This window comes from Oncorhynchus masou, chromosome 29, assembly GCF_036934945.1.
Source record: "Oncorhynchus masou masou isolate Uvic2021 chromosome 29, UVic_Omas_1.1, whole genome shotgun sequence".
Taxonomy (NCBI): Eukaryota; Metazoa; Chordata; class Actinopteri; order Salmoniformes; family Salmonidae; genus Oncorhynchus; species Oncorhynchus masou.
The window spans coordinates 3,394,325-3,421,049 of NC_088240.1; the positions used below are offsets into that span (position 1 = coordinate 3,394,325).

General features: G+C 45.7%; 1 protein-coding gene across 1 annotated transcript in view; it reads right to left on the bottom strand.

The window, feature by feature from the left end:
- The window catches only part of itgav (integrin, alpha V), a 92,472-nt gene that overhangs the window by 20,665 nt on the left and 45,082 nt on the right, over positions 1-26,725 (bottom strand). The window contains exons 17-23 of the mRNA XM_064943855.1: positions 26,546-26,700; positions 23,691-23,828; positions 18,358-18,425; positions 17,999-18,146; positions 9,154-9,246; positions 8,715-8,794; positions 1,175-1,255 (exon numbers count right to left, since the gene is read on the bottom strand). Coding sequence (XP_064799927.1) covers positions 1,175-1,255; positions 8,715-8,794; positions 9,154-9,246; positions 17,999-18,146; positions 18,358-18,425; positions 23,691-23,828; positions 26,546-26,700 — 763 coding nt within the window. The remainder of the gene's footprint in view (positions 1-1,174; positions 1,256-8,714; positions 8,795-9,153; positions 9,247-17,998; positions 18,147-18,357; positions 18,426-23,690; positions 23,829-26,545; positions 26,701-26,725) is intronic.

The window sequence follows — 26,725 nt, forward strand, 5'->3', positions numbered from 1 at the left end:
GTAGAGTTGACACATGGGTACTGTCTCTACTGAGATGGTAGAGGTAACACATGGGTACTGTCTCTACTGAGGTGGTAGAGGTAACACATGGGTACTGTCTCTACTGAGATGGTAGAGGTAACACATGGGTACTGTCTCTACTGAGATGGTAGAGGTGGTAGAGGTAACACATGGGTACTGTCTCTACTGAGATGGTAGAGGTGGTAGAGGTGACACATGGGTACTGTCTCTACTGAGGTGGTAGAGGTAACACATAGACAGTTCTCTCTGCTACCGCATGGCAAGCGGTACCGGAGCACCAAGTCTAGGACGAAGAGGCTTCTAAACAGCTTCTACCCCCAAGCCATAAGACTCCTGAACATCTAATCAATTGGCTACCCAGACTATTTGCATTGCCCCCCACCTCTCTTCTATGCTGCTGCTACTCTCTGTTATTATCTTTGCATAAGTCACTTTAGTAACTCTACCTACATGTACATATGACCTCAATTAACCGGTGCCCCCCGCACATTGACTCTGTACAGGTACCACCCAGTACATGTGACAAATAAAATGAGATTTGATGAACACAAAAACAGCTGAACGTCCCTCCTAGGGTTTTGAGCTGGCATACATCTGATCATAATTAACTAATTAACTTAACTAATTAACTGCAGTCTGCATTGCTGTTGTACAGAACATTCTATTACCCCACAGTTCTCCATACTGTATAGACAGATCATTCTATTACCCCAAAGTTCTCCATAGAGACAGAACATTCTATTACCCCAAAGTTCTCCATAGAGACAGAACATTCTATTACCCCAAAGTTCTCCATAGAGACAGAACATTCTATTACCCCAAAGTTCTCCATAGAGACAGAACATTCTATTACCCCAAAGTTCTCCATAGAGACAGAACATTCTATTACCCCAAAGTTCTCCATAGAGACAGAACATTCTATTACCCCAAAGTTCTCCATAGAGACAGAACATTCTATTACCCCAAAGTTCTCCATAGAGACAGAACATTCTATTAACTTAACTAATTAACTACAGTCTGCATTGCTGTTGTATTATGGTACACAAACACACGATCATCAGAATATTTTTTTTGTTAAATGTACACTATGATTTTCAGGAAATAAGGTATTATGGTTATATTAAAGTATTGAAATGAGTGAGAAGACACATACCCTCTGATATCCACCTTGGCAAGAACAGCCAGCTTTGTGATGCTGAGGACCCGACTGCTGGTGTTGTTGAACTGGTTGGAACTGAAAGACAATATTATATTCTTCTATTATAAAAATGACCACTGTGCACAGTACAGGTTGATGCTATAACACACACGTCCACAAGGTGGCGCCATTGCATATATGTTGTGACTCGCATCCAGAATTTTAAGCTGGTATCGAAAAACTCCTCCAGACAATTCCACCACGAGACTCGTGAGTTTTTAGCTAAACTATTCTGAACAATTCAACAACGCCTTTGGTCAGCAGAATGCGTGTGTAAAGACAGCCCCCGTGTGAGCTAAGGGACTGGCAGAGTAAACAGGAGGCTCGGAGACCAAATGGTTTTCACAACAACAGGATACATCTACTCTGTAATTGAAATGCCACTCTGAATACAAGCAGGGAGAACACAAATACATGTCGTCTTAGGTTATGCCCCAAATGGCAGCCTACTCTATATAGTGCATCTCACTCACTCACTCACTCACTCACTCACTCACTCACTCACTCACTCACTCACTCACTCACTCACTAAAGCAAGTGAAGTAGATAATACAAAAGTGAAATGAACAGTAAACATTACACTCACAGAGGTTCCAAAAGATTAAATACATTTTCAAATGTCATATCATGTCTATATACAGTGTTGTGATGATGTGCAAATGGTTAAAGAACACAAGGGAAAATAAATAAGCATAAATATGGTATGTTTTTACAATGGTGTTTGTTCTTCACTGGTTGCCTTTTTCTTGTGGGAACAGGTCACAAATCTTACTGCTCTGATGTCACACTGTGGAATTTCACCCAGTAGATATGGGAGTTGATCAAAATCGGATTTGTTTTCAAATTCTTTGTGTATCTGTGTAATCTGAGGGAAATATGTGTCTCTAATATGGTCATACATTGGGCAAGAGGTTAGGAAGTGCAGCTCAGTTTCCACCTCATTTTGTGGGCAGTGAGCACATAGCCTGTCTTCTCTTGAGAGCCATGTCTGCCTACGGCGGCCTTTCTCAATAGCAAGGCTATGCTCGCTGAGTCTGTACATAGTCAAAGCTTTCCTTAATTTTGGGTAAGTCACAGTGGTCAGGTATTCTGCTGCTGTGTACTCTCTGTTTAGGGCCAAAGATCATTCTAGTTTGCTGTTCTGTTTGTTAATTCTTTCCAATGTGCCAATTAATTATCTTTTTGTTTTCTCATGATTTGGTTGGGTCTAATCATGTTGCTGTCCTGGGGCTCTGTGGGGTGTGGTTGTGAACAGAGCCCCAGGACCAGCTTGCTTAGGGGACTCTTCTCCAGGTTCATCTCTCTGTAGGTGATGGCTTTGTTATGGAAGGTTTGGGAATCACTTCCTTTTAGGTGGTTATAGAATTTAACGGCTCATTTCTGGATTTTGATAATTAGTGGGTATCAGCCTAATTCTGCTCTGCATGCATTATTTGGTGTTCTACGTTGTACACGGAGGATATTTTTGCAACATTCTGCATGCAGAGTCTCAATCTTGTGTTTGTCCCATTTTGTGAATTCTTGGTTGGTGAGCGGACCCCAGACCTCACAATCATAAAGGGCATCTCTCTCTCTCTCTCTACAAGGGCTTCTCTCTCTCTCTACAAGGGCTTCTCTCTCTCTCTCTCTGTACAAGGGCTTCTCTCTCTCTCTCTACAAGGGCTTCTCTCGCTCTCTCTCTACAAGGGCTTCTCTCTCTCTCTCTACAAGGGCTTCTCTCTCTCTCTCTCTGTACAAGGGCTTCTCTCTCTCTCTACAAGGGCTTCTCTCGCTCTCTCTCTACAAGGGCTTCTCTCTCGCTCTCTAATATCTTTGATATTATGATGGTTATTACATTAACATTTGAGCATAAAGGCATTTCCACCACCATTTCTCGTATAATACATTTTACTGACACAAAAAGATCCCACCTTGTATAACGTATTTTGGTTTGTTGACGTTTGGAAAGTTTACAGAAAATGTTTGTTTCCATCAGGCTTGTCATTTTCTTTTTTATCCGACATTACTGTAAACTTTACTAGACATCTTGGCCATGTTCTGTTATAACCTCCACCCGGCACAGCCAGAAGAGGACTGGCCACCCCTCATAGCCTGGTTCCTCTCTAGGTTTATAATCTCCACCCGGCACAGCCAGAAGAGGACTGGCCACCCCTCATAGCCTGGTTCCTCTCTAGGTTTATAATCTCCACCCGGCACAGCCAGAAGAGGACTGGCCACCCCTCATAGCCTGGTTCCTCTCTAGGTTTATAATCTCCACCCGGCACAGCCAGAAGAGGACTGGCCACCCCTCAGAGCCTGGTTCCTCTCTAGGTTTATAATCTCCACCCGGCACAGCCAGAAGAGGACTGGCCACCCCTCAGAGCCTGGTTCCTCTCTAGGTTTATAATCACCACCCGGCACAGCCAGAAGAGGACTGGCCACCCCTCATAGCCTGGTTCCTCTCTAGGTTTATAATCTCCACCCGGCACAGCCAGAAGAGTACTGGCCACCCCTCATAGCTTGGTTCCTCTCTAGGTTTATAACCTCCACCCGGCACAGCCAGAAGAGGACTGTCCACCCCTCATAGCCTGGTTCCTCTCTAGGTTTATAATCTCCACCCGGCACAGCCAGAAGAGGACTGGCCACCCCTCATAGCCTGGTTCCTCTCTAGGTTTATAACCTCCAACCGGCACAGCCAGAAGAGGACTGGCCACCCCTCAGAGCCTGGTTCCTCTCTAGGTTTATAACCTCCTCCCGGCACAGCCAGAAGAGGACTGGCCACCCCTCAGAGCCTGGTTCCTCTCTAGGTTTATAATCTCCACCCGGCACAGCCAGAAGAGGACTGGCCACCCCTCATAGCCTGGTTCCTCTCTAGGTTTATAATCTCCACCCGGCACAGCCAGAAGAGGACTGGCCACCCCTCAGAGCCTGGTTCCTCTCTAGGTTTATAACCTCCAACCGGCACAGCCAGAAGAGGACTGGCCACCCCTCATAGCCTGGTTCCTCTCTAGGTTTCTAATCTCCACCCGGCACAGCCAGAAGAGGACTGGCCACCCCTCATAGCCTGGTTCCTCTCTAGGTTTATAATCTCCACCCGGCACAGCCAGAAGAGGACTGGCCACCCCTCATAGCCTGGTTCCTCTCTAGGTTTATAACCTCCAACCGGCACAGCCAGAAGAGGACTGGCCACCCCTCATAGCCTGGTTCCTCTCTAGGTTTATAACCTCCACCCGGCACAGCCAGAAGAGGACTGGCCACCCCTCATAGCCTGGTTCCTCTCTAGGTTTCTAATCTCCACCCGGCACAGCCAGAAGAGGACTGTCCACCCCTCATAGCCTGGTTCCTCTCTAGGTTTATAATCTCCACCCGGCACAGCCAGAAGAGGACTGGCCACCCCTCAGAGCCTGGTTCCTCTCTAGGTTTATAACCTCCAACCGGCACAGCCAGAAGAGGACTGGCCACCCCTCATAGCCTGGTTCCTCTCTAGGTTTCTAATCTCCACCCGGCACAGCCAGAAGAGGACTGGCCACCCCTCATAGCCTGGTTCCTCTCTAGGTTTATAATCTCCACCCGGCACAGCCAGAAGAGGACTGGCCACCCCTCATAGCCTGGTTCCTCTCTAGGTTTATAATCTCCACCCGGCACAGCCAGAAGAGGACTGGCCACCCCTCATAGCCTGGTTCCTCTCTAGGTTTATAATCTCCACCCGGCACAGCCAGAAGAGGACTGGCCACCCCTCATAGCCTGGTTCCTCTCTAGGTTTATAATCTCCACCCGGCACAGCCAGAAGAGGACTGGCCACCCCTCAGAGCCTGGTTCCTCTCTAGGTTTATAATCTCCACCCGGCACAGCCAGAAGAGGACTGGCCACCCCTCATAGCCTGGTTCCTCTCTAGGTTTATAATCTCCACCCGGCACAGCCAGAAGAGGACTGGCCACCCCTCATAGCCTGGTTCCTCTCTAGGTTTATAATCTCCACCCGGCACAGCCAGAAGAGGACTGGCCACCCCTCAGAGCCTGGTTCCTCTCTAGGTTTATAACCTCCAACCGGCACAGCCAGAAGAGGACTGGCCACCCCTCATAGCCTGGTTCCTCTCTAGGTTTCTAATCTCCACCCGGCACAGCCAGAAGAGGACTGGCCACCCCTCATAGCCTGGTTCCTCTCTAGGTTTATAATCTCCACCCGGCACAGCCAGAAGAGGACTGGCCACCCCTCATAGCCTGGTTCCTCTCTAGGTTTATAATCTCCACCCGGCACAGCCAGAAGAGGACTGGCCACCCCTCATAGCCTGGTTCCTCTCTAGGTTTATAATCTCCACCCGGCACAGCCAGAAGAGGACTGGCCACCCCTCATAGCCTGGTTCCTCTCTAGGTTTATAATCTCCACCCGGCACAGCCAGAAGAGGACTGGCCACCCCTCAGAGCCTGGTTCCTCTCTAGGTTTATAATCTCCACCCGGCACAGCCAGAAGAGGACTGGCCACCCCTCATAGCCTGGTTCCTCTCTAGGTTTATAATCTCCACCCGGCACAGCCAGAAGAGGACTGGCCACCCCTCAGAGCCTGGTTCCTCTCTAGGTTTATAATCTCCACCCGGCACAGCCAGAAGAGGACTGGCCACCCCTCAGAGCCTGGTTCCTCTCTAGGTTTATAATCTCCACCCGGCACAGCCAGAAGAGGACTGGCCACCCCTCATAGCCTGGTTCCTCTCTAGGTTTATAATCTCCACCCGGCACAGCCAGAAGAGGACTGGCCACCCCTCATAGCCTGGTTCCTCTCTAGGTTTATAATCTCCACCCGGCACAGCCAGAAGAGGACTGGCCACCCCTCATAGCCTGGTTCCTCTCTAGGATTATAAACTCCAACCGGCACAGCCAGAAGAGGACTGGCCACCCCTCAGAGCCTGGTTCCTCTCTAGGTTTATAACCTCCACCGGCACAGCCAGAAGAGGACTGGCCACCCCTCAGAGCCTGGTTCCTCTCTAGGTTTATAACCTCCACCCGGCACAGCCAGAAGAGGACTGGCCACCCCTCAGAGCCTGGTTCCTCTCTAGGTTTATAATCTCCACCCGGCACAGCCAGAAGAGGACTGGCCACCCCTCAGAGCCTGGTTCCTCTCTAGGTTTATAATCTCCACCGGCACAGCCAGAAGAGGACTGGCCACCCCTCATAGCCTGGTTCCTCTCTAGGTTTATAATCTCCACCGGCACAGCCAGAAGAGGACTGGCCACCCCTCATAGCCTGGTTCCTCTCTAGGTTTATAATCTCCACCCGGCACAGCCAGAAGAGGACTGGCCACCCCTCATAGCCTGGTTCCTCTCTAGGTTTATAACCTCCAACCGGCACAGCCAGAAGAGGACTGGCCACCCCTCATAGCCTGGTTCCTCTCTAGGTTTATAACCTCCACCGGCACAGCCAGAAGAGGACTGGCCACCCCTCATAGCCTGGTTCCTCTCTAGGTTTATAACCTCCACCCGGCACAGCCAGAAGAGGACTGTCCACCCCTCATAGCCTGGTTCCTCTCTAGGTTTATAACCTCCACCGGCACAGCCAGAAGAGGACTGTCCACCCCTCAGAGCCTGGTTCCTCTCTAGGTTTCTAATCTCCACCCGGCACAGCCAGAAGAGGACTGGCCACCCCTCATAGCCTGGTTCCTCTCTAGGTTTATAACCTCCACCCGGCACAGCCAGAAGAGGACTGGCCACCCCTCATAGCCTGGTTCCTCTCTAGGTTTATAATCTCCACCCGGCACAGCCAGAAGAGGACTGGCCACCCCTCAGAGCCTGGTTCCTCTCTAGGTTTATAACCTCCAACCGGCACAGCCAGAAGAGGACTGGCCACCCCTCATAGCCTGGTTCCTCTCTAGGTTTCTAATCTCCACCCGGCACAGCCAGAAGAGGACTGGCCACCCCTCATAGCCTGGTTCCTCTCTAGGTTTATAATCTCCACCCGGCACAGCCAGAAGAGGACTGGCCACCCCTCATAGCCTGGTTCCTCTCTAGGTTTATAACCTCCAACCGGCACAGCCAGAAGAGGACTGGCCACCCCTCATAGCCTGGTTCCTCTCTAGGTTTATAACCTCCACCCGGCACAGCCAGAAGAGGACTGGCCACCCCTCATAGCCTGGTTCCTCTCTAGGTTTCTAATCTCCACCCGGCACAGCCAGAAGAGGACTGGCCACCCCTCAGAGCCTGGTTCCTCTCTAGGTTTATAACCTCCAACCGGCACAGCCAGAAGAGGACTGGCCACCCCTCAGAGCCTGGTTCCTCTCTAGGTTTATAACCTCCAACCGGCACAGCCAGAAGAGGACTGGCCACCCCTCAGAGCCTGGTTCCTCTCTAGGTTTATAACCTCCACCCGGCACAGCCAGAAGAGGACTGGCCACCCCTCATAGCCTGGTTCCTCTCTAGGTTTATAACCTCCACCCGGCACAGCCAGAAGAGGACTGGCCACCCCTCATAGCCTGGTTCCTCTCTAGGTTTATAACCTCCACCCGGCACAGCCAGAAGAGGACTGGCCACCCCTCATAGCCTGGTTCCTCTCTAGGTTTATAATCACCACCCGGCACAGCCAGAAGAGGACTGGCCACCTCTCATAGCCTGGTTCCTCTCTACCCGGCACAGCCAGAAGAGGACTGGCCACCCCTCAGAGCCTGGTTCCTCTCTAGGTTTCTAATCACCACCCGGCACAGCCAGAAGAGGACTGGCCACCCCTCAGAGCCTGGTTCCTCTCTAGGTTTATAATCACCATCCGGCACAGCCAGAAGAGGACTGGCCACCCCTCAGAGCCTGGTTCCTCTCTAGGTTTCTAATCTCCACCCGGCACAGCCAGAAGAGGACTGGCCACCCCTCATAGCCTGGTTCCTCTCTAGGTTTATAATCTCCAACCGGCACAGCCAGAAGAGGACTGGCCACCCCTCATAGCCTGGTTCCTCTCTAGGTTTATAACCTCCAACCGGCACAGCCAGAAGAGGACTGGCCACCCCTCATAGCCTGGTTCCTCTCTAGGTTTCTAATCTCCACCCGGCACAGCCAGAAGAGGACTGGCCACCCCTCAGAGCCTGGTTCCTCTCTAGGTTTCTAATCTCCACCCGGCACAGCCAGAAGAGGACTGGCCACCCCACATAGCCTGGTTCCTCTCTAGGTTTCTAATCTCCACCCGGCACAGCCAGAAGAGGACTGGCCACCCCTCATAGTCTACTTCCTCTCTAGGTTTATTCCTAGGTTTTGGCCTTTCTAGGGAGTTTTTCCTAGCCATCGTGCTTCTACACCTGCATTGTTTCCTGTTTGGGGTTTAAGGCTGGGTTTCTGTACAGCACTTTGTGACATCGGCTGATGTAAGAAGGGCTTTATAAAAACATTTGATATAAATAACAACAGGAAAACAGCTGATGCGTAACTACGTTTACAAAATTGCCAGTTTAATATTGTACTATTCTAACTCTTAACAGTAAGTTGAGACCCTGATTGTAGTCCTAAAAAATAAAAGAGTTTCTCATATGTGGCTACGCCCCTGTTTACCTCTTTATCTGCAGGTCAAACTCCACAGACGTGTCCTGCTCTGAGAGCTGATGAACGCTGAAGCGGAGACCGGACAGCACCTGAACACACCACAACATCAGGATCACTGTGAGTCACTCTGATCAGAGTCACATTTATTCACAAAGTCACAAGTACCAGGACCCGGTGCCGTCTAGGTGTCTGTCACCCCGACATAGAAATAGAATACCTAGAACAGGAACCCCCCCCCCCCCTCATTCAGGTCAACAGGACCCGGTGCCGTCTAGGTGTCTGTCACCCCGACATAGAAATAGAATACCTAGAACAGGAACCCCCCACTCATTCAGGTCAACAGGACCCGGTGCCGTCTAGGTGTCTGTCACCCCGACATAGAAATAGAATACCTAGAACAGGAACCCCCCCCCCCCCAGGACTGTCACCATCTTCTCCATCCACTCACTTTAGTTCCTCCTTTCATGGGATTCCCCAGGTCGCACACCACCACCCTGGTCTGATTCTCTATCTTGTAGGCGCAGGACAATCTAGACAGAGTCTGGAAAAGGGGACAAATAAATATGTATTTTCTAAGCTTTTACTGCTGTTTCCGTCCACCATAACATCACGGCTGTATTGTCATTAGTATTTTAGCATCAGGATTCCTCCATAGAACCATTTCTAGTGGATAATGTCTACAGGGCGACAGCGTAGCCTAGTGGTTAGAGTGTAGAGGCGGCAGCGTAGCCTAGTGGTTAGAGTGTAGAGGCGGCAGGTAGCCTAGTGGTTAGAGTGTAGAGGTGGCAGGTAGCCTAGTGGTTAGAGTGTAGAGGAGGCAGGTAGCCTAGTGGTTAGAGTGTAGGGGTGGCAGGGTAGCCTAGTGGTTAGAGTGTAGAGGTGGCAGCGTAGCCTAGTGGTTAGAGTGTAGAGGCGGCAGCGCAGCCTAGTGGTTAGAGTGTAGAGGTGGCAGCGTAGCCTAGTGGTTAGAGTGTAGAGGTGGCAGCGTAGCCTAGTGGTTAGAGTGTAGAAGTGGCAACGTAGCCTAGTGGTTCGAGTGTTGGACTAGTAACCGAAAGATTGCAAGATCGAATCCCCCGAGCTGACAAAGTAAAAAAATCTGTCGTTCTGCCCCTGAACAAGGCAGTTCACCCCACCGTTCCTAGGCCATCATTGTAAATAAGAATTTGTTCTTAAAACTGACTCGTCTAGTTAAATAAAGGTTTTTAATAAATTAATAAAAATAAATAAAAAGTTAATCAACGGTGAGAGTCTATCAAATGAGTAACTTAACCACCACCACTGTACAGCCACCAGGGGGAATGCAGATGAGGAACACAATTTTTTTTATTTAACCTTTATTTTAACTGGGCAGTTTAAGAACAAATTCTTATTTACAATGATGGCCTATACCATCACAGTTCATTAGGGGAGTTTATACCTCACTGTTGGGTACAACCTACCCATACCATCACAGTTCATTAGAGGAGTTTATACCTCACTGTTGGGTACAACCTACCCATACCATCACAGTTCATTAGGGGAGTTTATACCTCACTGTTGGGTACAACCTACCCATACCATCACAGTTCATTAGGGGAGTTTATACCTCACTGTTGGGTACAACCTACCCATACCATCACAGTTCATTAGGGAGTTTATACCTCACTGTTGGGTACAACCTACCCATACCATCACAGTTCATTAGGGGAGTTTATACCTCACTGTTGGGTACAACCTACCCATACCATCACAGTTCATTAGGGGAGTTTATACCTCACTGTTGGGTACAACCTACCCATACCATCACAGTTCATTAGGGGAGTTTATACCTCACTGTTGGGTACAACCTACCCATACCATCACAGTTCATTAGAGGAGTTTATACCTCACTGTTGGGTACAACCTACCCATACCATCACAGTTCATTAGGGGAGTTTATACCTCACTGTTGGGTACAACCTACCCATACCACCACAGTTCATTAGGGGAGTTTATACCTCACTGTTGGGTACAACCTACCCATACCACCACAGTTCATTAGGGGAGTTTATACCTCACTGTTGGGTACAACCTACCCATACCATCACAGTTCATTAGAGGAGTTTATACCTCACTGTTGGGTACAACCTACCCATACCATCACAGCTCATTAGAGGAGTTTATACCTCACTGTTGGGTACAACCTACCCATACCACCACAGTTCATTAGGGGAGTTTATACCTCACTGTTGGGTACAACCTACCCATACCATCACAGTTCATTAGGGGAGTTTATACCTCACTGTTGGGTACAACCTACCCATACCACCACAGTTCATTAGGGGAGTTTATACCTCACTGTTGGGTACAACCTACCCATACCACCACAGTTCATTAGGGGAGTTTATACCTCACTGTTGGGTACAACCTACCCATACCATCACCATCACAGTTCATTAGAGGAGTTTATACCTCACTGTTGGGTACAACCTACCCATACCACCACAGTTCATTAGGGAGTTTATACCTCACTGTTGGGTACAACCTACCCATACCACACAGTTCATTAGGGGAGTTTATACCTCACTGTTGGGTACAACCTACCCATACCATCACAGTTCATTAGGGAGTTTATACCTGACTGTTGGGTACAACCTACCCATACCATCACAGTTCATTAGGGGAGTTTATACCTCACTGTTGGGTACAACCTACCCATACCACCATCAGTTCATTAGGGAGTTTATACCTCACTGTTGGGTACAACCTACCCATACCACCACAGTTCATTAGGGAGTTTATACCTCACTGTTGGGTACAACCTACCCATACCATCACAGTTCATTAGGGAGTTTATACCTCACTGTTGGGTACAACCTACCCATACCATCACAGTTCATTAGGGGGAGTTTATACCTCACTGTTGGGTACAACCTACCCATACCATCACAGTTCATTACCACACAGTTCATTAGGGAGTTTATACCTCACTGTTGGGTACAACCTACCCATACCACCACCATCACAGTTCATTAGGGGAGTTTATACCTCACTGTTGGGTACAACCTACCCATACCACCACCATCACAGTTCATTAGGGGAGTTTATACCTCACTGTTGGGTACAACCTACCCATACCATCACAGTTCATTAGGGGAGTTTATACCTCACTGTTGGGTACAACCTACCCATACCATCACAGTTCATTAGGGGAGTTTATACCTCACTGTTGGGTACAACCTACCCATACCATCACAGTTCATTAGGGGAGTTTATACCTCACTGTTGGGTACAACCTACCCATACCACCACCATCACAGTTCATTAGGGGAGTTTATACCTCACTGTTGGGTACAACCTACCCATACCACCACAGTTCATTAGAGGAGTTTATACCTCACTGTTGGGTACAACCTACCCATACCATCACAGTTCATTAGGGGAGTTTATACCTCACTGTTGGGTACAACCTACCCATACCACCACAGTTCATTAGGGGAGTTTATACCTCACTGTTGGGTACAACCTACCCATACCACCACAGTTCATTAGAGGAGTTTATACCTCACTGTTGGGTACAACCTACCCATACCATCACAGTTCATTAGGGGAGTTTATACCTCACTGTTGGGTACAACCTACCCATACCATCACAGTTCATTAGGGGAGTTTATACCTCACTGTTGGGTACAACCTACCCATACCATCACAGTTCATTAGGGGAGTTTATACCTCACTGTTGGGTACAACCTACCCATACCACCACCATCACAGTTCATTAGGGGAGTTTATACCTCACTGTTGGGTACAACCTACCCATACCACCACAGTTCATTAGGGGAGTTTATACCTCACTGTTGGGTACAACCTACCCATACCATCACAGTTCATTAGAGGAGTTTATACCTCACTGTTGGGTACAACCTACCCATACCACCACCATCACAGTTCATTAGGGGAGTTTATACCTCACTGTTGGGTACAACCTACCCATACCACCACAGTTCATCACAGTTCATTAGGGGAGTTTATACCTCACTGTTGGGTACAACCTACCCATACCATCACAGTTCATTAGGGAGTTTATACCTCACTGTTGGGTACAACCTACCCATACCATCACAGTTCATTAGGGGAGTTTATACCTCACTGTTGGGTACAACCTACCCATACCATCACAGTTCATTAGGGGAGTTTATACCTCACTGTTGGGTACAACCTACCCATACCATCACAGTTCATTAGGGGAGTTTATACCTCACTGTTGGGTACAACCTACCCATACCATCACAGTTCATTAGGGGAGTTTATACCTCACTGTTGGGTACAACCTACCCATACCATCACAGTTCATTAGGGAGTTTATACCTCACTGTTGGGTACAACCTACCCATACCACCACCATCACAGTTCATTAGGGGAGTTTATACCTCACTGTTGGGTACAACCTACCCATACCACCACAGTTCATTAGGGGAGTTTATACCTCACTCACTGTTCATTAGGGTTTACCACCCATACCATCACAGTTCATTAGGGAGTTTATACCTCACTGTTGGGTACAACCTACCCATACCATCACAGTTCATTAGGGGAGTTTATACCTCACTGTTGGGTACAACCTACCCATACCATCACAGTTCATTAGGGAGTTTATACCTCACTGTTGGGTACAACCTACCCATACCATCACAGTTCATTAGGGAGTTTATACCTCACTGTTGGGTACAACCTACCCATACCATCACAGTTCATTAGGGGAGTTTATACCTCACTGTTGGGTACAACCTACCCATACCATCACAGTTCATTAGGGGAGTTTATACCTCACTGTTGGGTACACAGTACCATCACAGTTCATTAGGGAGTTTATACCTCACTGTTGGGTACAACCTACCCATACCATCACAGTTCATTAGGGGAGTTTATACCTCACTGTTGGGTACAACCTACCCATACCATCACAGTTCATTAGGGGAGTTTATACCTCACTGTTGGGTACAACCTACCCATACCATCACAGTTCATTAGGGAGTTTATACCTCACTGTTGGGTACAACCTACCCATACCATCACAGTTCATTAGGGGAGTTTATACCTCACTGTTGGGTACAACCTACCCATACCATCACAGTTCATTAGGGGAGTTTATACCTCACTGTTCATTAGGGTACAACCTACCCATACCATCACAGTTCATTAGGGGAGTTTATACCTCACTGTTGGGTACAACCTACCCATACCATCACAGTTCATTAGGGAGTTTATACCTCACTGTTGGGTACAACCTACCCATACCATCACAGTTCATTAGGGAGTTTATACCTCACTGTTGGGTACAACCTACCCATACCATCACAGTTCATTAGGGGAGTTTATACCTCACTGTTGGGTACAACCTACCCATACCATCACAGTTCATTAGGGGAGTTTATACCTCACTGTTGGGTACAACCTACCCATACCATCACAGTTCATTAGGGGAGTTTATACCTCACTGTTGGGTACAACCTACCCATACCATCACAGTTCATTAGGGAGTTTATACCTCACTGTTGGGTACAACCTACCCATACCATCACAGTTCATTAGGGAGTTTATACCTCACTGTTGGGTACAACCTACCCATACCATCACAGTTCATTAGGGGAGTTTATACCTCACTGTTGGGTACAACCTACCCATACCATCACAGTTCATTAGGGAGTTTATACCTCACTGTTGGGTACAACCTACCCATACCATCACAGTTCATTAGGGAGTTTATACCTCACTGTTGGGTACAACCTACCCATACCACACAGTTCATTAGGGAGTTTATACCTCACTGTTGGGTACAACCTACCCATACCATCACAGTTCATTAGGGAGTTTATACCTCACTGTTGGGTACAACCTACCCATACCATCACAGTTCATTAGGGAGTTTATACCTCACTGTTGGGTACAACCTACCCATACCATCACAGTTCATTAGGGAGTTTATACCTCACTGTTGGGTACAACCTACCCATACCATCACAGTTCATTAGGGGAGTTTATACCTCACTGTTGGGTACAACCTACCCATACCATCACAGTTCATTAGGGAGTTTATACCTCACTGTTGGGTACAACCTACCCATACCATCACAGTTCATTAGGGAGTTTATACCTCACTGTTGGGTACAACCTACCCATACCATCACAGTTCATTAGGGAGTTTATACCTCACTGTTGGGTACAACCTACCCATACCATCACAGTTCATTAGGGAGTTTATACCTCACTGTTGGGTACAACCTACCCATACCATCACAGTTCATTAGGGAGTTTATACCTCACTGTTGGGTACAACCTACCCATACCATCACAGTTCATTAGGGGAGTTTATACCTCACTGTTGGGTACAACCTACCCATACCATCACAGTTCATTAGGGGAGTTTATACCTCACTGTTGGGTACAACCTACCCATACCATCACAGTTCATTAGGGGAGTTTATACCTCACTGTTGGGTACAACCTACCCATACCACCACAGTTCATTAGGGAGTTTATACCTCACTGTTGGGTACAACCTACCCATACCATCACAGTTCATTAGGGAGTTTATACCTCACTGTTGGGTACAACCTACCCATACCATCACAGTTCATTAGGGGAGTTTATACCTCACTGTTGGGTACAACCTACCCATACCATCACAGTTCATTAGGGGAGTTTATACCTCACTGTTGGGTACAACCTACCCATACCACACAGTTCATTAGGGGAGTTTATACCTCACTGTTGGGTACAACCTACCCATACCATCACAGTTCATTAGGGAGTTTATACCTCACTGTTGGGTACAACCTACCCATACCATCACAGTTCATTAGGGAGTTTATACCTCACTGTTGGGTACAACCTACCCATACCATCACAGTTCATTAGGGAGTTTATACCTCACTGTTGGGTACAACCTACCCATACCACCACCATCACAGTTCATTAGGGGAGTTTATACCTCACTGTTGGGTACAACCTACCCATACCATCACAGTTCATTAGGGAGTTTATACCTCACTGTTGGGTACAACCTACCCATACCATCACAGTTCATTAGGGAGTTTATACCTCACTGTTGGGTACAACCTACCCATACCATCACAGTTCATTAGGGGAGTTTATACCTCACTGTTGGGTACAACCTACCCATACCATCACAGTTCATTAGGGGAGTTTATACCTCACTGTTGGGTACAACCTACCCATACCACCACCATCACAGTTCATTAGGGGAGTTTATACCTCACTGTTGGGTACAACCTACCCATACCACCACCACCACAGTTCATTAGGGGAGTTTATACCTCACTGTTGGGTACAACCTACCCATACCACCACAGTTCATTAGGGGAGTTTATACCTCACTGTTGGGTACAACCTACCCATACCATCACAGTTCATTAGGGGAGTTTATACCTCACTGTTGGGTACAACCTACCCATACCACCACCATCACAGTTCATTAGGGGAGTTTATACCTCACTGTTGGGTACAACCTACCCATACCACCACCATCACAGTTCATTAGGGGAGTTTATACCTCACTGTTGGGTACAACCTACCCATACCACCACAGTTCATTAGAGGAGTTTATACCTCACTGTTGGGTACAACCTACCCATACCATCACAGTTCATTAGGGGAGTTTATACCTCACTGTTGGGTACAACCTACCCATACCATCACAGTTCATTAGGGAGTTTATACCTCACTGTTGGGTACAACCTACCCATACCATCACAGTTCATTAGGGAGTTTATACCTCACTGTTGGGTACAACCTACCCATACCACCACAGTTCATTAGGGGAGTTTATACCTCACTGTTGGGTACAACCTACCCATACCATCACAGTTCATTAGAGGAGTTTATACCTCACTGTTGGGTACAACCTACCCATACCATCACAGTTCATTAGGGGAGTTTATACCTCACTGTTGGGTACAACCTACCCATACCATCACAGTTCATTAGGGAGTTTATACCTCACTGTTGGGTACAACCTACCCATACCACCACAGTTCATTAGGGAGTTTATACCTCACTGTTGGGTACAACCTACCCATACCATCACAGTTCATTAGGGGAGTTTATACCTCACTGTTGGGTACAACCTACCCATACCATCACAGTTCATTAGGGGAGTTTATACCTCACTGTTGGGTACAACCTACCCATACCATCACAGTTCATTAGGGAGTTTATACCTCACTGTTGGGTACAACCTACCCATACCATCACAGTTCATTAGGGGAGTTTATACCTCACTGTTGGGTACAACCTACCCATACCATCACAGTTCATTAGGGAGTTTATACCTCACTGTTGGGTACAACCTACCATCACAGTTCATTAGGGAGTTTATACCTCACCATACCCACAGTTCATTAGGGAGTTTATACCTCACTGTTGGGTACAACCTACCCATACCATCACAGTTCATTAGGGGAGTTTATACCTCACTGTTGGGTACAACCTACCCATACCACCACAGTTTCATTAGGGAGTTTATACCTCACTGTTGGGTACAACCTACCCATACCATCACAGTTCATTAGGGAGTTTATACCTCACTGTTGGGTACAACCTACCCATACCATCCACAGTTCATTAGGGAGTTTATACCTCACTGTTGGGTACAACCTACCCATACCATCACAGTTCATTAGGGGAGTTTATACCTCACTGTTGGGTACAACCTACCCATACCACCACAGTTCATTAGAGGAGTTTATACCTCACTGTTGGGTACAACCTACCCATACCATCACAGTTCATTAGGGGAGTTTATACCTCACTGTTGGGTACAACCTACCCATACCACCACAGTTCATTAGAGGAGTTTATACCTCACTGTTGGGTACAACCTACCCATACCATCACAGTTCATTAGGGAGTTTATACCTCACTGTTGGGTACAACCTACCCATACCACCACAGTTCATTAGGGAGTTTATACCTCACTGTTGCGTACAACCTACCCATACCATCACAGTTCATTAGGGAGTTTATACCTCACTGTTGGGTACAACCTACCCATACCACCACAGTTCATTAGGGAGTTTATACCTCACTGTTGCGTACAACCTACCCATACCACCACAGTTCATTAGGGGAGTTTATACCTCACTGTTGCGTACAACCTACCCATACCACCACAGTTCATTAGGGGAGTTTATACCTCACTGTTGCGTACAACCTACCCATACCACCACCATCACAGTTCATTAGGGGAGTTTATACCTCACTGTTGGGTACAACCTACCCATACCACCACAGTTCATTAGGGGAGTTTATACCTCACTGTTGCGTACAACCCCGGTGAAGTCAGCCTGGGGAGGAATGAAGACATGTAGCTCTGCTTCGTACGCCCCTTCTCCTCGGTTCTCCGCGGTCACCTCCAGGGTCAAGGGGTTATCGTCTCCTATGTAGATTTCCTTCTGGTCACTTGTGGTAAAAAAAAAAAGAAGAAGACAATTCATGGAAAAAGATCTAGACTCAGTTTGAACAACGTCGCTGTGGGAAACCAATGTCACTGTTTCCAGAACCACACTGTTCTGGCGATGATATGTTCCCTGTAACTAGGCCAGCACAGCTGGGCTTGGCTAGCTATGTTAGTCCTCATAGCCGTATATACTGAAGGAGGAGGACCACTCACCTCACTACAGACAGCTTGAGGTCTGGCTTGCAGATGTTGTCATCTCCACAGTCCAGTAGGATATGGGCCTGAAAAATATTGTCCCAAGTAGACAGTTTGTTTACCCAAAAAAACTTCACCCATCCCTCACCACTCAACCAGAGGAGGCTCCAACAGAGGAGGAAGGGGAGGACCATCCTCCTCAGTGGATTTCATTAAAAATAGTGAAACATTTAAAAAAAGTTATCCTTTTAAGATAAAACTATACTAAATATATTCACGTCACCAAATAACTGATTTGAAGCACACCGTTTTGCAATGAAGGTCTACAGTAGCCTCAACAGCACTCTGTTAGGTAGCACCATGGTGTAGCCGGAGGACAGCTAGCTTCTGTCCTCCTCTGGGTACATTGACTTCAATACAAAACCTAGAAGGCTTGTGGTTCACACCCCCTTCCATAGACTTACACAGTAATTATGACAACTTCCGGAGAACGTCCTCCAACCTTGTAGCATGAACTGACATGTTGTCCACCCAATCAAAGGATCAGACAATTAATTTAGTACTGAAAGCATACGCTACAGCTACAGCTAGCACTGCAGTGTATAAAATGTGGTGAGTAGTTGACTCAAAGTGAGAGAAAGACAATAGTTGAAGTTAAACAATTAAAAAAACAAAAAATAAAGGAGATTCAGCAGAAAGAGAGAGCTATATTTCATTGTATATATTTTTCTTCTTAATTTACCTTTAACTTCCTTAGCTAATGCAGCTAATTTCGCCTACTCAACAACCTGACTCAAACAGAGAGGAATGCTATTGATGTTAGCTAGCTAGCTGGCTAAGGCTATCCAAAACAGGAAATCTTCTAAGTCAAGGTAAGCTTTTGGTTTTATTAAATTTACCAGGCGATGTAACTGTTAAACTTCTTGCTGTACACTGTAATTGTGTACAGCAAGTAATTGTACACACAGATTGGATTGTGGGTTTTACTACCACGTTAGTTCTAGCTTGTTGACTATAACGTAGGCTGTGTAAAGGTTAGCGGTTATGATATGAAGGTTTGGCTTGGAGGGGTGTTTGCGCCTGGTCACAGACAGCTGTCGTGTTGTACACTAAAGTCCACAAGCAAAGGGAAAAGGGGAGAGCAGGAGGGATCGTAGATGCGAGAAGGAATTCGACAACGAACAAAGTGACGACGCTGTATGTGGCTGCTGTGAAAGCGAACTGTGCGTGCGGATGATCAGGGGTGTATTCATCCCGACGATTCTGTTGCGAAATGTTTCTAAAAAAAAAAACGGAAGCAAACGGAACAGAACAGGGAGGGACCTAGCTAAATTTGTCCAATAGGAACTCTTGTTTTAGTTGCAAAATGGAAAGTTTTGCAACGGTTTGGACTAATGCTTACACCCCAAATCATCTAGATGCAGGCAAAAGGGTGCGAGGCAGTATGGAATGTGTCACTGTCACCTTGAGGACTACAATTTGTCTCTTGACATGGTGCACCTACGTTATTAACTTTCATTTGTAGGCTAGTTTGGTTTGGCTAGTTTGGTTTGTAGAAAGCTCATGATGGGTAACATTCCACTATCATGTAGTAGCCTAAACCTGTCACTGTTACATTGAACTGGGTGAATATGAATGACAGTAACCGAAACCCATCACTGTTACATTGAACTGGGTGAATATGAATGACAGTAACCTAAACCCATCACTGTTATATTGAACTGGGTGAATGACAGTAACCTAAACCTGTCACTGTTACATTGAACTGGGTGAATATGAATGACAGTAACCTAAACCTGTCACTGTTACATTGAACTGGGTGAATATGAATGACAGTAACCTAAACCTGTCACTGTTACATTGAACTGGGTGAATGACAGTAACCTAAACCTGTCACTGTTACATTGAACTGGGTGAATATGAATGACAGTAACCTAAACCCATCACTGTTACATTGAACTGGGTGAATATGAATGACAGTAACCTAAACCCATCACTGTTACATTGAACTGGGTGAATATGAATGACAGTAACCTAAACCCATCACTGTTATATTGAACTGGGTGAATGACAGTAACCTAAACCTGTCACTGTTACATTGAACTGGGTGAATATGAATGACAGTAACCTAAACCTGTCACTGTTACATTGAGCTGGGTGAATATGAATGACAGTAACCTAAACCTGTCACTGTTACATTGAACTGGGTGAATGACAGTAACCTAAACCTGTCACTGTTACATTGAACTGGGTGAATATGAATGACAGTAACCTAAACCTGTCACTGTTACATTGAACTGGGTGAATATGAATGACAGTAACCTAAACCTGTCACTGTTACATTGAACTGGGTGAATATGAATGACAGTAACCTAAACCTGTCACTGTTACATTGAACTGGGTGAATATGAATGACAGTAACCTAAACCTGTCACTGTTACATTGAACTGGGTGAATATGAATGACAGTAACCTAAACCTGTCACTGTTACATTGAACTGGGTGAATGACAGTAACCTAGACCTGTCACTGTTACATTGAACTGGGTGAATATGAATGACAGTAACCTAAACCCATCACTGTTACATTGAACTGGGTGAATGACAGTAACCTAAACCTATCACTGTTACATTGAACTGGGTGAATGACAGTAACCTAAACCTGTCACTGTTACATTGAACTGGGTGAATATGAATGACAGTAACCTAAACCCATCACTGTTACATTGAACTGGGTGAATGACAGTAACCTAAACCTATCACTGTTACATTGAACTGGGTGAATGACAGTAACCTAAACCCATCACTGTTACATTGAACTGGGTGAATGACAGTAACCTAAACCTGTCACTGTTACATTGAACTGGGTGAATATGAATGACAGTAACCTAAACCATCACTGTTACATTGAACTGGGTGAATATGAATGACAGTAACCTAAACCCATCACTGTTACATTGAACTGGGTGAATATGAATGACAGTAACCTAAACCTGTCACTGTTACATTGAACTGGGTGAATGACAGTAACCTAAACCTATCGCTGTTACATTGAACTGGGTGAATATGAATGACAGTAACCTAAACCCATCACTGTTACATTGAACTGGGTGAATATGAATGACAGTAACCTAAACCTATCACTGTTACATTGAACTGGGTGAATTTGAATGACAGTAACCTAAACCTGTCACTGTTACATTGAACTGGGTGAATATGAATGACAGTAACCTAAACCTGTCACTGTTACATTGAACTGGGTGAATATGAATGACAGTAACCTAAACCTGTCACTGTTACATTGAACTGGGTGAATATGAATGACAGTAACCTAAACCCGTCACTGTTACATTGAACTGGGTGAATGACAGTAACCTAAACCTGTCACTGTTACATTGAACTGGGTGAATATGAATGACAGAAACCTAAACCTGTCACTGTTACATTGAACTGGGTGAATATGAATGACAGTAACCTAAACCTGTCACTGTTACATTGAACTGGGTGAATATGAATGACAGTAACCTAAACCTGTCACTGTTACATTGAACTGGGTGAATATGAATGACAGTAACCTAAACCTGTCACTGTTACATTGAGCTGGGTGAATATGAATGACAGTAACCTAAACCCATCACTGTTACATTGAACTGGGTGAATATGAATGACAGTAACCTAAACCTGTCACTGTTACATTGAACTGGGTGAATATGAATGACAGTAACCTAAACCCATCACTGTTACATTGAACTGGGTGAATGACAGTAACCTAAACCTATCACTGTTACATTGAACTGGGTGAATATGAATGACAGTAACCTAAACCTATCACTGTTACATTGAACTGGGTGAATATGAATGACAGTAACCTAAACCTGTCACTGTTACATTGAACTGGGTGAATATGAATGACAGTAACCTAAACCCATCACTGTTACATTGAACTGGGTGAATGACAGTAACCTAAACCTGTCACTGTTACATTGAACTGGGTGAATGACAGTAACCTAAACCTATCACTGTTACATTGAACTGGGTGAATGACAGTAACCTAAACCTGTCACTGTTACATTGAACTGGGTGAATATGAATGACAGTAACCTAAACCTGTCACTGTTACATTGAACTGGGTGAATATGAATGACAGTAACCTAAACCTGTCACTGTTACATTGAACTGGGTGAATGACAGTAACCTAAACCTGTCACTGTTACATTGAACTGGGTGAATATGAATGACAGTAACCTAAACCCATCACTGTTATATTGAACTGGGTGAATGACAGTAACCTAAACCTGTCACTGTTACATTGAACTGGGTGAATATGAATGACAGTAACCTAAACCTGTCACTGTTACATTGAACTGGGTGAATATGAATGACAGTAACCTAAACCTGTCACTGTTACATTGAACTGGGTGAATGACAGTAACCTAAACCTGTCACTGTTACATTGAACTGGGTGAATATGAATGACAGTAACCTAAACCCATCACTGTTACATTGAACTGGGTGAATATGAATGACAGTAACCTAAACCCATCACTGTTATATTGAACTGGGTGAATATGAATGACAGTAACCTAAACCTGTCACTGTTACATTGAACTGGGTGAATATGAATGACAGTAACCTAAACCTGTCACTGTTACATTGAACTGGGTGAATATGAATGACAGTAACCTAAACCTGTCACTGTTACATTGAACTGGGTGAATATGAATGACAGTAACCTAAACCTGTCACTGTTACATTGAACTGGGTGAATGACAGTAACCTAAACCTGTCACTGTTACATTGAACTGGGTGAATGACAGTAACCTAAACCTGTCACTGTTACATTGAACTGGGTGAATGACAGTAACCTAAACCTGTCACTGTTACATTGAACTGGGTGAATGACAGTAACCTAAACCTGTCACTGTTACATTGAACTGGGTGAATGACAGTAACCTAAACCTGTCACTGTTACATTGAACTGGGTGAATGACAGTAACCTAAACCTGTCACTGTTACATTGAACTGGGTGAATGACAGTAACCTAAACCTGTCACTGTTACATTGAACTGGGTGAATGACAGTAACCTAAACCTGTCACTGTTACATTGAACTGGGTGAATGACAGTAACCTAAATCCAAAACAAGGCTGATCTTGAAGGGCACCGACCTCCACTGCACTCAACATGCTACTCTACACCTGATCACAACAGTTCAGAGTGCATCCTAAATGGTACCCTAATCCCTACATAGTGCACTACTTCAGACCAGGACTCATAGGGATCTGATTAAAAGTAGTGCACTGTATATAGGGTATAGGGTGCCATTTGGGACGAAGCCTTATGTAAAGAGGTACCTGTTTGGAGATGTTGGTGGGCGTAGACTGGTCCAGGATAGGCAGTAGGCCGGTCTTATCTGCAGCCTGCTGGTAGTCCAGACTAAACTCCATGAACACAGAGATGGGAGTGATCTTATCCCGGAACTCAGAGTCATCCTACAGAGCAGAGGGTTGTGGTTTAGTAACTAGTCATCCTACAGGGGGTTGTGGTTTAGTAACTAGTCATCCTACAGGGGGTTGTGGTTCAGTAACTAGTCATCCTACAGAGGGTTGTGGTTCAGTAACTAGAGTCATCCTACAGAGGGTTGTGGTTTAGTAACTAGTCATCCTACAGAGGGTTGTGGTTCAGTAACTAGAGTCATCCTACAGAGGGTTGTGGTTCAGTAACTAGAGTCATCCTACAGAGGGTTGTGGTTTAGTAACTAGAGTCATCCTACAGAGGGTTGTGGTTTAGTAACTAGTCATCCTACAGAGGGTTGTGGTTTAGTAACTAGTCATCCTACAGAGGGTTGTGGTTTAGTAACTAGTCATCCTACAGAGGGTTGTGGTTTAGTAACTAGTCATCCTACAGAGGGTTGTGGTTCATTAACTAGTCATCCTACAGAGGGTTGTGGTTCAGTAACTAGAGTCATCCTACAGAGGGTTGTGGTTTAGTAACTAGAGTCATCCTACAGAGGGTTGTGGTTTAGTAACTAGAGTCATCCTACAGAGGGTTGTGGTTTAGTAACTAGAGTCATCCTACAGAGGGTTGTGGTTTAGTAACTAGTCATCCTACAGAGGGTTGTGGTTTAGTAACTAGTCATCCTACAGAGGGTTGTGGTTTAGTAACTAGTCATCCTACAGAGGGTTGTGGTTCAGTAACTAGTCATCCTACAGAGGGTTGTGGTTTAGTAACTAGAGTCATCCTACAGAGGGTTGTGGTTTAGTAACTAGTCATCCTACAGAGGGTTGTGTTTCAGTAACTAGTCATCCTACAGAGGGTTGTGTTTCAGTAACTAGTCATCCTACAGAGGGTTGTGGTTCAGTAACAAGTCATCCTACAGAGGGTTGTGGTTTAGTAACTAGTCATCCTACAGAGGGTTGTGGTTTAGTAACTAGTCATCCTACAGAGGGTTGTGGTTTAGTAACTAGTCATCCTACAGAGGGTTGTGGTTTAGTAACTAGTCATCCTACAGAGGGTTGTGGTTTAGTAACTAGTCATCCTACAGAGGGTTGTGGTTTAGTAACTAGTCATCCTACAGAGGGTTGTGGTTTAGTAACTAGTCATCCTACAGAGGGTTGTGGTTTAGTAACTAGTCATCCTACAGAGGGTTGTGGTTTAGTAACTAGTCATCCTACAGAGGGTTGTGGTTTAGTAACTAGTCATCCTACAGAGGGTTGTGGTTCAGTAACTAGTCATCCTACAGAGGGTTGTGGTTCAGTAACTAGAGTCATCCTACAGAGGGTTGTGGTTCAGTAACTAGAGTCATCCTACAGAGGGTTGTGGTTTAGTAACTAGAGTCATCCTACAGAGGGTTGTGGTTTAGTAACTAGTCATCCTACAGAGGGTTGTGGTTTAGTAACTAGTCATCCTACAGGGGGTTGTGGTTCAGTAACTAGTCATCCTACAGAGGGTTGTGGTTTAGTAACTAGTCATCCTACAGAGGGTTGTGGTTTAGTAACTAGTCATCCTACAGAGGGTTGTGGTTTAGTAACTAGTCATCCTACAGAGGGTTGTGGTTTAGTAACTAGTCATCCTACAGAGGGTTGTGGTTCAGTAACTAGTCATCCTACAGAGGGTTGTGGTTCAGTAACTAGAGTCATCCTACAGAGGGTTGTGGTTTAGTAACTAGAGTCATCCTACAGAGGGTTGTGGTTTAGTAACTAGTCATCCTACAGAGGGTTGTGGTTTAGTAACTAGTCATCCTACAGAGGGTTGTGGTTTAGTAACTAGTCATCCTACAGAGGGTTGTGGTTCAGTAACTAGAGTCATCCTACAGAGGGTTGTGGTTTAGTAACTAGTCATCCTACAGAGGGTTGTGGTTTAGTAACTAGTCATCCTACAGAGGGTTGTGGTTCAGTAACTAGTCATCCTACAGAGGGTTGTGGTTCAGTAACAAGTCATCCTACAGAGGGTTGTGGTTTAGTAACTAGTCATCCTACAGAGGGTTGTGGTTTAGTAACTAGTCATCCTACAGAGGGTTGTGGTTTAGTAACTAGTCATCCTACAGAGGGTTGTGGTTTAGTAACTAGTCATCCTACAGAGGGTTGTGGTTTAGTAACTAGTCATCCTACAGAGGGTTGTGGTTTAGTAACTAGTCATCCTACAGAGGGTTGTGGTTTAGTAACTAGTCATCCTACAGAGGGTTGTGGTTCAGTAACTAGAGTCATCCTACAGAGGGTTGTGGTTCAGTAACTAGAGTCATCCTACAGAGGGTTGTGGTTTAGTAACTAGAGTCATCCTACAGAGGGTTGTGGTTTAGTAACTAGTCATCCTACAGAGGGTTGTGGTTTAGTAACTAGTCATCCTACAGAGGGTTGTGGTTCAGTAACTAGTCATCCTACAGAGGGTTGTGGTTTAGTAACTAGTCATCCTACAGAGGGTTGTGGTTTAGTAACTAGTCATCCTACAGAGGGTTGTGGTTAAGTAACTTCTACACATGGAAACGCTAGAGCAACAACAATCCATGAACAAAAACACACATACAGAATCAATGCCTAAAGTTTACAAGACGAAACTGTCCCCTAATCCCAAACCAATTCCTAGCCCCTACACACTTCTGGAGACATGAAAAAAATGATTAGAAGGGTATATTGTTTCCACCAGTCCTATCCTCTCAGATCATATGAGGGGTTCTTGTTAAGGGATGGTTTATTTCCTTTGGACAACTCACTATGAGAAAGGCTTCTTGCTCCTCGCAGGCTGGTCCTCGGCCGTTGCTGACCGTCATGTTCTTGGTGTACCGGGATGTCTTGCCGTGGAGGAACAGAACTCTCTTCGTCGCCCCCTTGTGTTTGTGTTTGTCCAACACCAGGTCAACCTGGAACTCTGACAAGGACACAGACTGACTGAC